Below are 13739 nucleotides of genomic sequence, written 5' to 3'. Positions count from 1 at the left end.
TTGACTCGCACTTCCTTTCAAATCTTTAAACTTCTCAATTTGTGTCTCCGCATCCGTCTGTCCGTCCGTCCGTCCGTCCGTCAACCAGGCGAGCGTCTGCCCGGCGGTGCGCGAGGAGCGAGCACGGTCCCTCACTTCCTGCGCAGCTGGTCTTGTGTCAGTCCCTGCGTGGGGCTGCACCTGTCGGAGAACACCTGGCTTTGGGCAGAGGGGCCACCCCCGCCCTTCTGCGGCGGTTTTACCTGAGTCAGGATGTCTCGGATCTTCCTTTGGGCCAACTGGAAGACAAAAGACACAAATTTTACTGAAGACACAAAAATATCAACGCAAACTTTTTCTTCAGGAAGTCAACTCCAAGAGCTGACAGCTTCTTTCAAATATCAGCACTTCCTCTTTGACCAGATCATCCACGCACCTCACAGGTGTGCATATTAATGTTCCTAAACGTGCAGTTTTTGTACGGCAAGCAAACACCTGCTTGACAAATCTGCTTGGCAGTGAGATATTTCCTGTGCACCTCTTGGACGCCTCGGCCTGAACCTTCACGGCAAAAATCTTCACAAATATTTAGGGTAATATGACAATGAAGCGACAGTTTCTTCTGTCAAAGACTGTTGAAGATGCTGTGGTCCAATTCCAACAGCAACAGTTCTGGTGGACATACTTCTACGGTCAAAGATTGTTGCAGATGCTGAGTTCCTGCTACATCAGCAACAGTGCTGGTGGACATGTTTTTACGGTCAAAGATTGTTGACGATGCTGAGGTCCAACTACGCCAGCAACAGTTCTGGTGGACATGTTTCTATGATCAAAGACTGTTGAAGATGCTGAGGTCCAGCTCCATCAGCAACAGTTTTGGTGGAGTTGTTCCTACGGTGAAAGACTGTTGAAGATGCCAAAGTCCAGCTACATCAGCAACAGTGCTGGTGGACTTGTTTCTACGATCAAAGATTGTTGAAGATGTGAGGTCGAGCTCCATCAGCAACGGTTCTGGTGTACATATTTCTACGGTCAAAGATTGTTGAAGATGCTGAGGTCAAGCTCCGTCAGCAACAGTTCTGGTGGACATGTTTCTATGATAAAAGATCATTGAAGATGCTGTGGTCCAACTGCATTACCAACAGTTCTGGTGGACATGTTTCTACGGTCAAAGACTGTTGAAGATGCTGATTTCCAGCTTCATCAGCAACAGTTCTGGTAGACATGCTTCTACGTTCAAAGACTGTTGAAGATGCTGAGTTCCAGCTCCATCAGCAACAGTGCTGGTGGACATTTTTTAACGGTCAAAGATTGTTGACGATGCTGAGATCCAGCTACTCCAGCAACAGTTCTGGTGGACTTGTTTATACGGTCAAAGACTGTTGAAGATGCTGAGTTCCAGCACCATCAGCAACAGTGCTGGTGGACATGTTTTTACAGTCAAAGATTGTTGACGATGCTGAGGTCCAGCTACGCCAGCAACAGCTCTGGTGGACATGTTTCCACGATCAAAGACTGTTGAAGATGCTGAGGTCCAGCTCCATCAGCAACAGTTTTGGTGGACTTGTTCCTACGGTCAAAGACTGTTGAAGATGCTAAAGTCCAGCTATATCAGCAACAGTTCTGGTGGACTTGTTTGTACGATCAAAGATTGTTGAAGATGTGAGGTCGAGCTCCATCAGCAACGGTTCTGGTGTACATATTTCTACGATCAAAGATTGTTGAAGATGTGAGGTCGAGCTCCATCAGCAACGGTTCTGGTGTACATATTTCTACGGTCAAAGATTGTTGAAGATGCTGAGGTCAAGCTCCGTCAGCAACAGTTCTGGTGGAAATATTTCTACGTTAAAAGATCATGGAAGATGCTGTGGTCCAACTGCATTACCAACAGTTCTGCTGGACATGTTTCTGTGGTCAAAGATTGTTGAAGGTGCTGAGATCCAGCTTCATCAGCAACAGTTCTGGTAGACATGTTTCTATGATCAAAGACTATTGAGGATGCTGAGTTCCAGCTCCATCAGCAACAGTGCTGGTGGACATTTTTAAAACGGTCAAAGATTGTTGACGATGCTGAGGTCCAGCTAGGCCAGCAACAGTTCTGGTGGACTTGTTCCTACGGTCAAAGACTGTTGACGATACTGAGGTCCAGCTCCATCAGCAACAGTTTTGGTGGACTTGTACCTACGGTCAAAGACTGTTGAAGATGCTAAAGTCAAGCTACATCAGCAACAGTTCTGGTGGACTTGTTTCTACGATCAAAGATTGTTGACGATGCTGCGGTCCAACTACGCCAGCAACAGTTCTGGTGGACATGTTTCTACGGTCAAAGACTGTTGAAGATGCTGAGGTCCAGCTTCATCAGTAACAGTTCTGGTGGACATATTTCTACGGTCAAAGATTGTTGAAAAAGTGAGGTCAAGCTCCATCAGCAACAGTTCTGGAGTACATATTTCTACGGTCAAAGATTGTTGAAGATGCTGAGGTCTAGCTCCGTCAGCAACAGTTCTGGTGGACATGTTTCTACGATAAAAGATTATTGAAGATGCTGTGGTCCAGCTGCATCAGCAACAGTTCTGGTGGACATGTTTCTATGGTCAAAGATTGTTGAAGATGATGAGATCCAGCTTCATCAGCAACAGTTCTGGTAGACATGTTTCCACGGTGGTAAAGGTGCATCTGTGCTGCCTAATCAGTAGCGCACCTGTGAGGCTGATGGATTATTTTGTCAAAGGAAGAAGCGCTCTCTGTCTCTCCAATTGATCAAATTGATGAGTTCATCGACTACCTGGCTAGCGTAGAAATGTCCAATAATCTTGACGATGACTTGGTCGTTTTCATCAGGTGTCTGCTCCCTGGGCACGACCACCTCGGCTGCCGTGAGATTCTGCAGCTCGTTCACCTAATAACATTCCAACGTGGTTACAAGACTGGTAGAAATAATGCGGTAAAGCAAGCATTAAGTCTTTTATCTCACCGTCTTGCCTCCTTTTCCAATCACCCTTCCTGCAGCGGCAGCCGCCATCTTGATGTGGGTTTCCAGCTTGACTTCTTCCTTTGGCCCAAAGAAGTTCTCTTCCTTCAGCTTGCCATATATTCGTCCCTGCGCCTGGAAAGCAATGTTAAAAATGTTGCATCCCAGAATGTCCCATGTTGGAAATATTTCATTGGTATGATGAGAGGTATAGCAGATTAGTCTCGCTTAACAAGTTGCTGGCTAGTTTTTGTAGGGACTGACGTTTATTGATAATTGCCCCTCTTTCTGGGGCAAGCTGGGCTTGCTAAGGAGGGACAGCTATCACCTAACCAGGAAGGCGCCAACACTTCCCAGAACCATAGATTATTGTTTGAGTCGCACTTGACTCACTTCACTAGAGCAAGCTCGGACACAGGCAATTACAGTGTCTGTTAGTCCGGGTGAGGAGTCAGTTAAGATAGAACTAACCAGCACAAAAATTCCCGCACAAACAGCATTTCTGGAAGAATAATACACAACTCACAATGTTTTTTCTGTAGAGACTGTGCCAGAGGAGAACATGCATTCTACTGAGGTGGCACATTATGAGGCCTTCAATCTATTGCAGCACCAAGCAAATAATCTGAAGATCCGCATCAGATCAATTCCTAGATGTGATCAAAATTATTTAAGCCGCACAACACAAAATAAACGTAATTTACTATGAGGTCTGTCACACCACTACCTCTCTCTCTGGCTGTTATCTGCCGCCTCCCTGGGCCCTATTCCGACTTTATCAATGAATGTTCACAGTTTGTCGCTGATCTAGTGAAGCACACAGATAATATAATTGTAAAGGGGGATTTTAATATCCATATCAGAGATGCGCGGTTTGCGGTCTCATCCGCGGAGTCCGCGGATAAACCGCGGGTCGGGCGGGTGACATGACGAAAAAATAGATTTTAATTAGATTCGGGCGGGTGGCGGTTGAACCATCCGGAAATATTTGATATATATGGTTCTGGGATCGTTATCCTTTGCCGTTAAAAGAGCCATTAAATACCCGTGTCACTAAGCGAAGAAGACAATAGGAGACGCTAATACTCTCTAGAATGATGACCAGCAGTCACCCAGATAATAAGTATTATGGCGTGCTAGGAAGCCATTCAGTTTGTTGCCTTCTACAGCATGTATGATCTGCTTGTCAGTTCAGCATCATGTTGTGTGTGGCTACCGCAGCAACACGCACACGACTGCAAGGCATACTGGGTGACGCAAAGTACACTAATGGTTGTGATATAAACAATTTTAACACTCTTAGTAATATGCGCCACGCTGCGAAGCCACACCAAAAAAGATTGACAAACACATTTCGGGAGAACATCCTCCCAGTAACACAACATAAACACAACACAACAAATACCCAGAATCCTTTGTATCCATGACACTTTCTGACTATTTTATACACCCCGCTAGCACCAAACCCCGCCACCCCCCACCCCCGTGCATCGCTAAGGTGGGCGGGGTTGGGGTCACGGGGGTGTAAAATATATTCAGGATGTGTCGACGATACAAAGGATTCTGGGTATTTGTTGTGTTGCGTTTATGTTGTGTTACTGTGAGGATGTTCTCCCGAAATGTGTTTGTCAATCTTGTTTGGTGTGGCTTCACAGCGTGGCACATATTAGTAAGTGTTAAAGTTGTTTATATAACAACCATCAGTGTACTCTGTATCACCCAGTATGCCTTTCAATCGTGTACATGTGATTGCGGAAGCTGCACACAACATGTTGCCGGACTAACAATCGGTTTGTACATGTTGTTGAAGGTGTCCAAGGCAATGGCTTCACAGCACGCCCATATTTTTACCGTCAGGATAAACGCCAACTGGATATTCGCGAGAACGTTAGCGGCTCCATTTGTCTTCATTACTCTGTGAAACGGGTTTAAATAGCTCTGTGAGTGGTAAAGGTGGCCGACCTCTGATGAACTTCAACGGTCTTCAACGGTCGGGTGGCGGGCGGTAACGGTTCTGATGAAATGTTGGTTCGGGTGGACGGCGGGTGGATGACGACTTTGGTGATGCGGTTGCGGATGATATAATTGCCCATCCGCACATCTCTAATCCATATTAATACACCGTCAGACCCTGCGTGTGTGGCGCTCCAGTCTATTGTAAATAGGTGTGGTCTTGCATAACTAATAAGTCAACCCACGCATCGCAATGGTAATTGGATACATCTAGTCCTTTTCCAGTCACCACCTCCAAAGTTATGATACTCCCGTACACTAAATAATGTCCGATCGTTACCTTATAAAACTAAAAGTTCTAACTCATTGTCAACAAGCTACTAATAACCATTGCTTTAGCAGTCGTATCACTGATGCTATCACAACTAAGACTCTTTCTGGCCTACTACCTTCGGTAATGGCGCCATTCCCAAATGATGTGGGCTCTATCAATAACCTCACTAACTATTTTAATGATGCCCTGCGCAACACCTTTTATAGTATAGCACAGCTAAAGCTAAAAAAAGGTCCCTAAAAGGCGTACTCCTGGTTTACAGAAGAAACCAGAGCTTTGACCTATCATGTAGAAAGCTGGAACGCAAATGGTGTGCGACTAAACTTGGGGTTTTCCATCAAGCATGGAGTGATAGTTTAATAACTTATAAACACAGGCTTACCTTTAGCCACCTTTCTTTTATCTCAAATCCTCAAAAAAAATTGTCCCTACATCTGTGGTCCCTTTCAAGGTTTCTTATTGTTCCCAATTGGGTTGAGTTTTTTCTTGCCCTGATGTGAGATCTGAGTAGAGGATGTCGTTGTGGCATGTGCAGCCCTTTGTGACTCTTGTGATTAGGGACTATACAGTATAAGTCAACTTTGATTGATTGATTGATTATTGATCAGTGTTAGTCATGAACTCTACTCCATCCTCGCATTTACATTCTTGTATATTAATAATAATAATCAAGTGGGAATAATTCAGACATATTGTAATTTTTATATTAATGATGAACAAGTGGCAATAATTCAGACATATTGTAATTTGTATATTAATAATGAACAAGTGGCAATAATTCAGACATATTGCAATTTGTACATTAATAATTGTTTCTTTATTTTGTTCCTCAATGTGACTCCAAAAATCCAACAAACCAGTCCGGAAAGAAGGAGGGAATTGCTGTGGACTTAGACTTAGAGAGGAGAGGGAACCCACACCCACTTCCCCGCCTCCCTACACCCTCCCCTCTGTGGTAAAAAAGATTTTACACACTTTTTTAATTCTTGTAGCAACATGGTTGTTGATGTTTTTAAAAGCGCCAAAAGGACTGTTTACAAACCATTTTCAAGAACCAATTCAGTTCGTAAATGGAGGTTCCACCGTAATTACCTTAAACTGAGCTTCAGGCGGTCCTGTCACGATGACCATCCTCATTTTAGAGTCTGGAGTCTCAGCCGGGGCGATCTGATGGGAGTGGAACACACTTTGATCCAAAACCAAGGAGAGGATTCATGTTTATAGATTGTCAAAAGTCTGATACTCGTGCGAATACTGCTGGCAGTAAAAGATGATTTTAATAATCTCATTTGTGGACTTTTTTTTCTGAGCAGTATGCAGAAGAAAATGTATATTTTGTATGTACTTATTGTACATCAATGCATAAGAAAATGTCTATTTTGTAAGTACTTATTGTACATCAATGCATAAGAAAATGTCTATTTTGTAAGTACTTATTGTACATCAATGCATAAGAAAATGTCTATTTTATAAGTACTTATTGTACATCAATGCATATGAAAATGTGTATTTTGTAAGTACTTATTGTACATCAATGCATAAGAAAATGTCTATTTTGTAAGTACTTATTGCACGTCAATGCATATGAAAATGTGTATTTTGTATGTACTTATTGTACATCAATGCATAAGAAAATGTGTATTTTGTAAGTACTTATTGTACGTCAATGCATAAGAAAATGTCTATTTTGTAAGTACTTATTGTACGTCAATGCATAAGAAAATGTCTATTTTGTAAGTACTTATTGTACGTCAATGCATATGAAAATGTGTATTTTGTAAGTACTTATTGTACATCAATGCATAAGAAAATGTCTATTTTGTAAGTACTTATTGTAAGTCAATGCATATGAAAATGTGTATTTTGTAAGTACTTATTGTACATCAATGCATAAGAAAATGTCTATTTTGTAAGTACTTATTGTACATCAATGCATAAGAAAATTTCTATTTTGTATGTACTTATTGTACATCAATGCATGAGAAAATGTGTATTTTTTAAGTACTCATTGTACATCAATGCATGAGAAAATGTGTATTTTTTAAGTACTTATTGTACATCAATGCACAGGAAAATGTCTGATTTGTAAGTACTTATTGTACGTCAATGCATATGAAAATGTGTATTTTGTAAGTACTTATTGTACATCAATGCATAAGAAAATGTGTATTTTGTATGTACGTATTGTACATGTAGGCATAAGAAAATGAGGTGCGGTGGCAGGACACCAGCGCCATGTTTGCTGTGACACGGACCATAATGTGGCACACACCTTAATGTTTGCCCCCGCAAAGCGACTCAATTGTTTGATGTGCTGTCCTTTCTTCCCGATGATGGCGCCGACCGCCTGTGCCGGGATGTAGATGTGCACAGTCTCCTGCTCTTGAGCCTGAGCACATGTCATCGTCGTCATCATCATCATCGTCATCAGTGTATTGAGCAAATACTGTCAATACTTATTTACAAGTAATTTCTTGTGCAAAAAGTGAATATACCGTATTTTCCGCACTATAAGGCGCACCGGATTATAAGGGGCACCTTCAATGAATGGTCTATTTTAAAACTTTGTTCATATACAAGGCGCACCTTCAATTAATGGTCTATTTTAAAACTTTGTTCATATACAAGGCGCACCTTCAATTAATGGTCTATTTTAAAACTTTGTTCATATATAAAGCGCACCGCATTATAAGGCGCATAGAATAGATGCTACAGTAGAGGCTGGGGTTACGTTATGCATCCGTTAGATGGAGCTGCGCTAAAGGGAATGTCAACAAAACAGTCAGATAGGTCAGTCAAACTTTATTAATAGATTACAAACCAGCGTTCTGACAACTCCGTTCACTCCCAAAATGAATAAACAGCCAATTTATTATTTTCCCCGAATCAATAAACACGTAAAAAACAGTCTGATACTGTTACGGTAAATCAAACGTTAGTGCAATCACAATATAGTAACACTCGAAATAGTGCAAAGCAATAATATATCAATAACTCAACGTTGCTCAAACAACAATGTCACACAACACAACAAACAAAATAAACATGTTAAGCTCACTTTATAAAGTTGTTCCTCATCCACAAATCCCTCAAATTCTTCTTCTTCAGCGTTCGAATCAAACAGTTGGGCGAATACGGCATCCAACATGCCCGTCTCGTCGAAGTCGTCATTAAAGGAGTCAGTGTCGCTGCTGTTAATGTTAAATTCTCTCACTGCTGCTCTATTCCCGTGTTCTACTGTTTGACTGATCGCCTTGAGTTTAAACTCTGCGTCGTAAGCGTGTCTCTTAATTGGAGCCATTTTGGGGTCTTTACATAAACACACAGAAACGGCACGCCTCCCGCAGTCATATATCCCAGCATGCACCGCGCGCTTCTTCTTCTACGGGGGAAAATAAGGTTGGCGGCTGCTTACCGTAGAAGAAGAAGCGCACTTCTTCTTCTACGGGGGAAAATGAAGTTGGCATCTGTAGTAGTTGCGAGATCTCCATCCATCCATCCGTTCATCCATTTTCTACTGCTTATTGTGGCTCAATATTGGTCCATATATAAGGCGCACCGGATTATAAGGCGCACTGTCAGCTTTTGAGAAAATTTGAGGTTTTTAGGTGCGCTTTATAATGTGGAAAATGCGGTATGTTACTATAACAATCTACAAGATTAATATAGGTTGCCTCTCTCTCTTCACCTCCATCTTTCGGTATTCCTTTTTTTTATCTGTAGTTATCATTATGTATATGTATTGTTGCATTTGAACAACTGTATTGTTCATTATCAATTGTGCTATTTCTATGGGTATTTGTATTGCTCCAGTTGTAGTGTAAAAATGCTCATTGTCATTTATGTATTATAATTTTTTTCGCTAACTGCTTCTTTGCTATCAGTTTTACGATCATTTGTACATATCGTATGTGCTGGTGTTGTTCTATTTTTGTTGTTTTTTTGTTATTGTTGTGTTGGCTGTTGTTGTTTTTGTTTCTCTGTCTAATCCCCCTCTTATCCCCACAATCTCCCCCTCTGTCTTCCTTTTTTTCTCTTACTATCCCCTCCTGCTAAGGCCCAGTTGCACCAAATGATAATATAAATAAATTTAATGAAGTCAAATTTAAATAAGGGAACAAGAGAAATATCCTACACTTTTCTTTTGTAAAGTAAATTTGAACAACCGATATGGGCATCTACATCAACTACAGTATATGATTTGCCTGAGAAGCTGGACAGGACAAAAAAATAAGTTAAAAAAACGTGAATACTTTGAATATTTTATGAATGCACTGTTTATTCATCAATGAAATACAGAATATATCTAGACTAAATCCCTCATAATAATTAAATAATAAAAACGATTGTAGACATAAAAGTCAGTATTGTTATGTGAAATACAGATTATCTTTGGGCTAAATCCCTCCTAATAATTAGACAATAAAAATGATTGTAAACAAAGGTCAGCATTGACATGTGAAATATAGAATATATCTGGTCTAAATCCCTTCTACAAACCCCGTTTCCATATGAGTTGGGAAATTGTGTTAGATGTAAATATATACGGACCAGAATGATTTGCAAATACTTTTCAACCCATATTCAGTTGAATGCACTACAAAGACAATATATTGATGTTCAAACTCAAAAAGTTTATTTTTGTTTTGCAAATAATAATTAACTTAGAATTTCATGGCTGCAACACGTGCCAAAGTAGTTAGGAAAGGGCATGTTCACCACTGTGTTACATCACCGTTTCTGTTAACAACACTCAATAAACGTTTGGGAACTGAGGAAAATAATTGTTGAAGCTTTGAAAGTGGAATTCTTTCCCATTCTTGTTTTATGTAGAGCTTCAGCCGTTCAACAGTCCGGGGTCTCCGCTGTCGTATTTTACGCTTCATAATGCGCCACACATTTTCGTTGGGAGACAGGTCTGGACTGCAGGCGGGCCAGGAAAGTACCCGCGCTCTTTTTTTACGAAGCCACGCTGTTGTAACACGTGCTGAATATGGCTTGGCATTGTCTTGCTGAAGTAAGCAGGGGCGTCCATGAAAAAGACGGCGCTTATAGGCAGCATATGTTGTTCCAAAACCTGTATGTACCTTTCAGCATTAATGGTGCCTTCACAAATGTGTAAGTTACCCATGCCTTGGGCACTAATACACCCCCATACCATCACAGATGCTGGCTTTAGAACTTTGCGTCAATAACAGTCTGGATGGTTCGCTTTCCCTTTGGTCCGAATGACACAATGTCGAATATTTCCAAAAACAGTTTGAAATGTGGACTCGTCAGACCACAGAACACTTTTCCACTTTGAATCAGTCCATCTTAGATAATCTCGGGCCCAGAGAAGCCGGCGGCGTTTCTGGATGTTGTTGATAAATGGCTTTCGCTTTGCATAGTAGAGCTTTAACATGCACTTACAGATGTAAAGACGAACTGTATTTAATGACAGTGGTTTTCTGAAGTGTTCCTGAGCCCATGCGGTGATAGCCTTTAGAGATTGATGTTGGTTTTTGATACAGTGCCGTTTGAGGGATCGAAGGTCACGGTCATTCAATGTTGGTTTCCGGCCATGCGGCTTACGTGGAGTGATTTCTCTAGATTCTCTGAACCTTTTGATGATATTATGGCTCGTAGATGTTGAAATCCCTAAATTTCTTGCAATTGTACTTTGAGAAACGTTGTTCTTAAACTGTTTGACTATTTGCTCACGCAGTTGTGGACAAAGGGGTGAACCTCGCCCCATCCTTTCTTGTGAAAGACTGAGCTTTTTTTGGGAAGCTGTTTTTATACCCTGCGATGAGATGGCGACTTGTCCAGGGTGTACACCGCCTTCCGCCCGATTGTAGCTGAGATAGGCACCAGCGCCCCCCGCAGCCCCAAAGGGAATTAGTGGTAGAAATGGATGGATGGATGGATGTTTTTATACCCAATCATGGCACCCACCTGTTCCCAATTAGCCTGCACACCTGTGGGATGTTCCAAATAAGTATTTGATGAGCATTCCTCAATTTGATCAGTATTTATTGCCACCTTTCCCAACTTCTTTGTCACGTGTTGCTGGCATCAAATTCTAAAGTTAATGATTAATTGCAAAAAAAAAAGATTTTTATTAGTTTGAACATCAAATAGATAGATAGTACTTTATTGATTCCTTCAGGAGATTTCCTTCAGGAAAATATTTTATCTTTGTAGCATATTCAACTGAATATGGGTTGAAATTGATTTGCAAATCCTTGTATTCCGTTTATGTTTACATCTAAAACAATTTCCCAACTCATATGAAAACGGGGTTTGTAATAATTAGATAATGAAGACGGTGGTAAACATAAAAGTCAGTATTGACATGTGAAATACAGAATATATCTGGGCTAAATCCCTCCTAATAATTAGATAATCAAATTTGTTGTAAACATAAAGGTCAGTATTGAACTGCGAAATATAAAAAAAATATCTGGTCTAAATCCCTTCTAATAATTAGATAATAAAGACGATGGTAAACATAAAAGTCAGCATTGACATGTCAAATAGAGAATATATCTGGGCTAAATCCCTCACAACAATGAGATAATAAAAACGATTGTAAACATAAAAGTCAGTATTGACATGTGAAATACAGAATACATCTGGGCTAAATCCTTCCTGATAATTAGATAATAAAATTATTGTAAACATAAAAGTCAGTATTGACATGTGAAAAACAGAATAAATCTGGGCGAAATCCCTCCTACTAATTAGATAATAAAAATGATTGTAAACAAACGTCAGCATTGACATGTGAAATATACAAAATATCTGGTCTAAATCCCTTTTAATAATTAGATAATAAAGACGATTGTAAACATAAAAGTCGATATTGACATGTGAAATACAGAATATATCTGGGCTAAGTCCTTCCTAATAATTAGATAATAAAAATTATTGTAATCATAAAAGTCACTGTTGACTTGTGAAATAGAGAATATATCTGGGCTAAATCCCTCCTAACAATTACTTAATAAAAAGGCTTGTAAACTTAAAAGTCAGTATTGACATGTGAAATACAGAATATATCTGGGCTAAATCCCTTCCAATAATTCAATAATAAAAATTATTATAAACATAAAAGTCAGTATTGACATGTGAAATACAATATATATCTGGGCTAATTCGATGATAAAAACGATTGTAAACAAAAGTCGGGATTGACATGTGAAATATAGAAAATATCTGGTCTAAATCCCTCCTAATAATTACATAATAAAAACAATTGTAAACATAAAAGTCAGTCTTGACATGTGAAATACAGAATATATCTGGGCTAAATCTCTCCTAACAATTAGATAATAAAAAGGATTGTAAACTTAAAAGTCAGTATACAAACCCTGTTTCCATTTGAATTGGGAAATTGTGTTGAAATTGTGTTCATCAGTTTGAACATCAAATAGCTTGTCTTTGTAGTGCATTCAATTGAATGTGGGTTGAAAATGATTTGCAAATCATTGTATTCTGTTTATATTTACATCTGACACAATTTCCCAACTCATATGGAAACAGGGTTTGAAAAAGTCAGTATTGGCTAAATCCCTTCTAATAATTATATAATAAAGACGATTGTAAACATAAAAGTCAGTATTGACATGTGAAATACAGAATATATCTGGGCTAAACCCCTTCTAATAATTGGATAATAAAAAGGATTGTAAACTGATTGACAAGCATTTGCATAACCAACATAGCACATATACATGAGGTTTCCAGAGGTCCAATGAAAGATAGTTGGTCTTACCCCAAAACAACTGTAAGGGGCCCCGGGGACCTGGTTCCCTGATGGCGGTGGAGGCATATTGGAGGAGGAAGGGAAGAGGCCCAAGGCTCCCAGGTTGAGCCCAGGTATCAGGTGAGTCTGTTGCTGTGGAGAAATCATCAGGTTGCACCCCTCGGACTTCTTCTCCAACCTCGTACGAACTCTACTTACGTTCATGGCGGCAACGTCGTTGTCGTAGGCCTCTCTCACTTTCTTCATGATCTCCACCTCAGCCTGGCAGCAGGCCTCCATGGACCCTTTCACTGTGATGGTTCTCTCTGGGTTGTACAGCGTCAGATCCTGAAGACTTGGCACAGCACACACTCCTCGTTGGGACCCGTCACGCAAACAACCGTTGACTCAAAATGGCTGCCAGTTTGCTACTTTTAAAAATACCTGACAAATTCTGTCTGTACTACCGCATGAAATCACACGCTAGCATAGTTGCACGCAGGCTGCAGACTCAAAACCTGATCAAGTAACTGGCGTGGAAACGTAACGATTTTTCATGTCGGTGAAGCAAGAAGGGACCATTTTTTTAATTGTGCTAGCAGCATGCTAATTTACGCTGGATTTGCCATGATTAGCATTAGCCATTTTACATGGGGATGAAAACTAAAACTAAAATGCACATTACAGCCAAACAGCTGCTGCGTGACAAGTACAATACTTACCAAATATAAACACTTTGTAGGGCTCGACAAAACACAAGACTGGCGCATTCT

General features: G+C 40.3%; 1 protein-coding gene across 2 annotated transcripts in view; it reads right to left on the bottom strand.

The window, feature by feature from the left end:
- The window catches only part of igf2bp1 (insulin-like growth factor 2 mRNA binding protein 1), an 83040-nt gene that overhangs the window by 1318 nt on the left and 67983 nt on the right, over positions 1-13739 (bottom strand). For both annotated transcript variants that reach the window (XM_061905931.1, XM_061905932.1), the window contains exons 9-15: positions 13186-13321; positions 12997-13119; positions 7510-7626; positions 6330-6404; positions 2954-3085; positions 2765-2878; positions 1-278 (exon numbers count right to left, since the gene is read on the bottom strand). The exon at positions 1-278 is cut by the window's left edge and continues 1318 nt beyond it. In XM_061905931.1, coding sequence (XP_061761915.1) covers positions 132-278; positions 2765-2878; positions 2954-3085; positions 6330-6404; positions 7510-7626; positions 12997-13119; positions 13186-13321 — 844 coding nt within the window. In that variant the 3' untranslated portion in view covers positions 1-131. The remainder of the gene's footprint in view (positions 279-2764; positions 2879-2953; positions 3086-6329; positions 6405-7509; positions 7627-12996; positions 13120-13185; positions 13322-13739) is intronic.

This window comes from Nerophis ophidion, linkage group LG07, assembly GCF_033978795.1.
Source record: "Nerophis ophidion isolate RoL-2023_Sa linkage group LG07, RoL_Noph_v1.0, whole genome shotgun sequence".
Classification (NCBI taxonomy): domain Eukaryota; kingdom Metazoa; phylum Chordata; class Actinopteri; order Syngnathiformes; family Syngnathidae; genus Nerophis; species Nerophis ophidion.
This window is presented reverse-complemented; position numbering and strand designations above follow the sequence as displayed.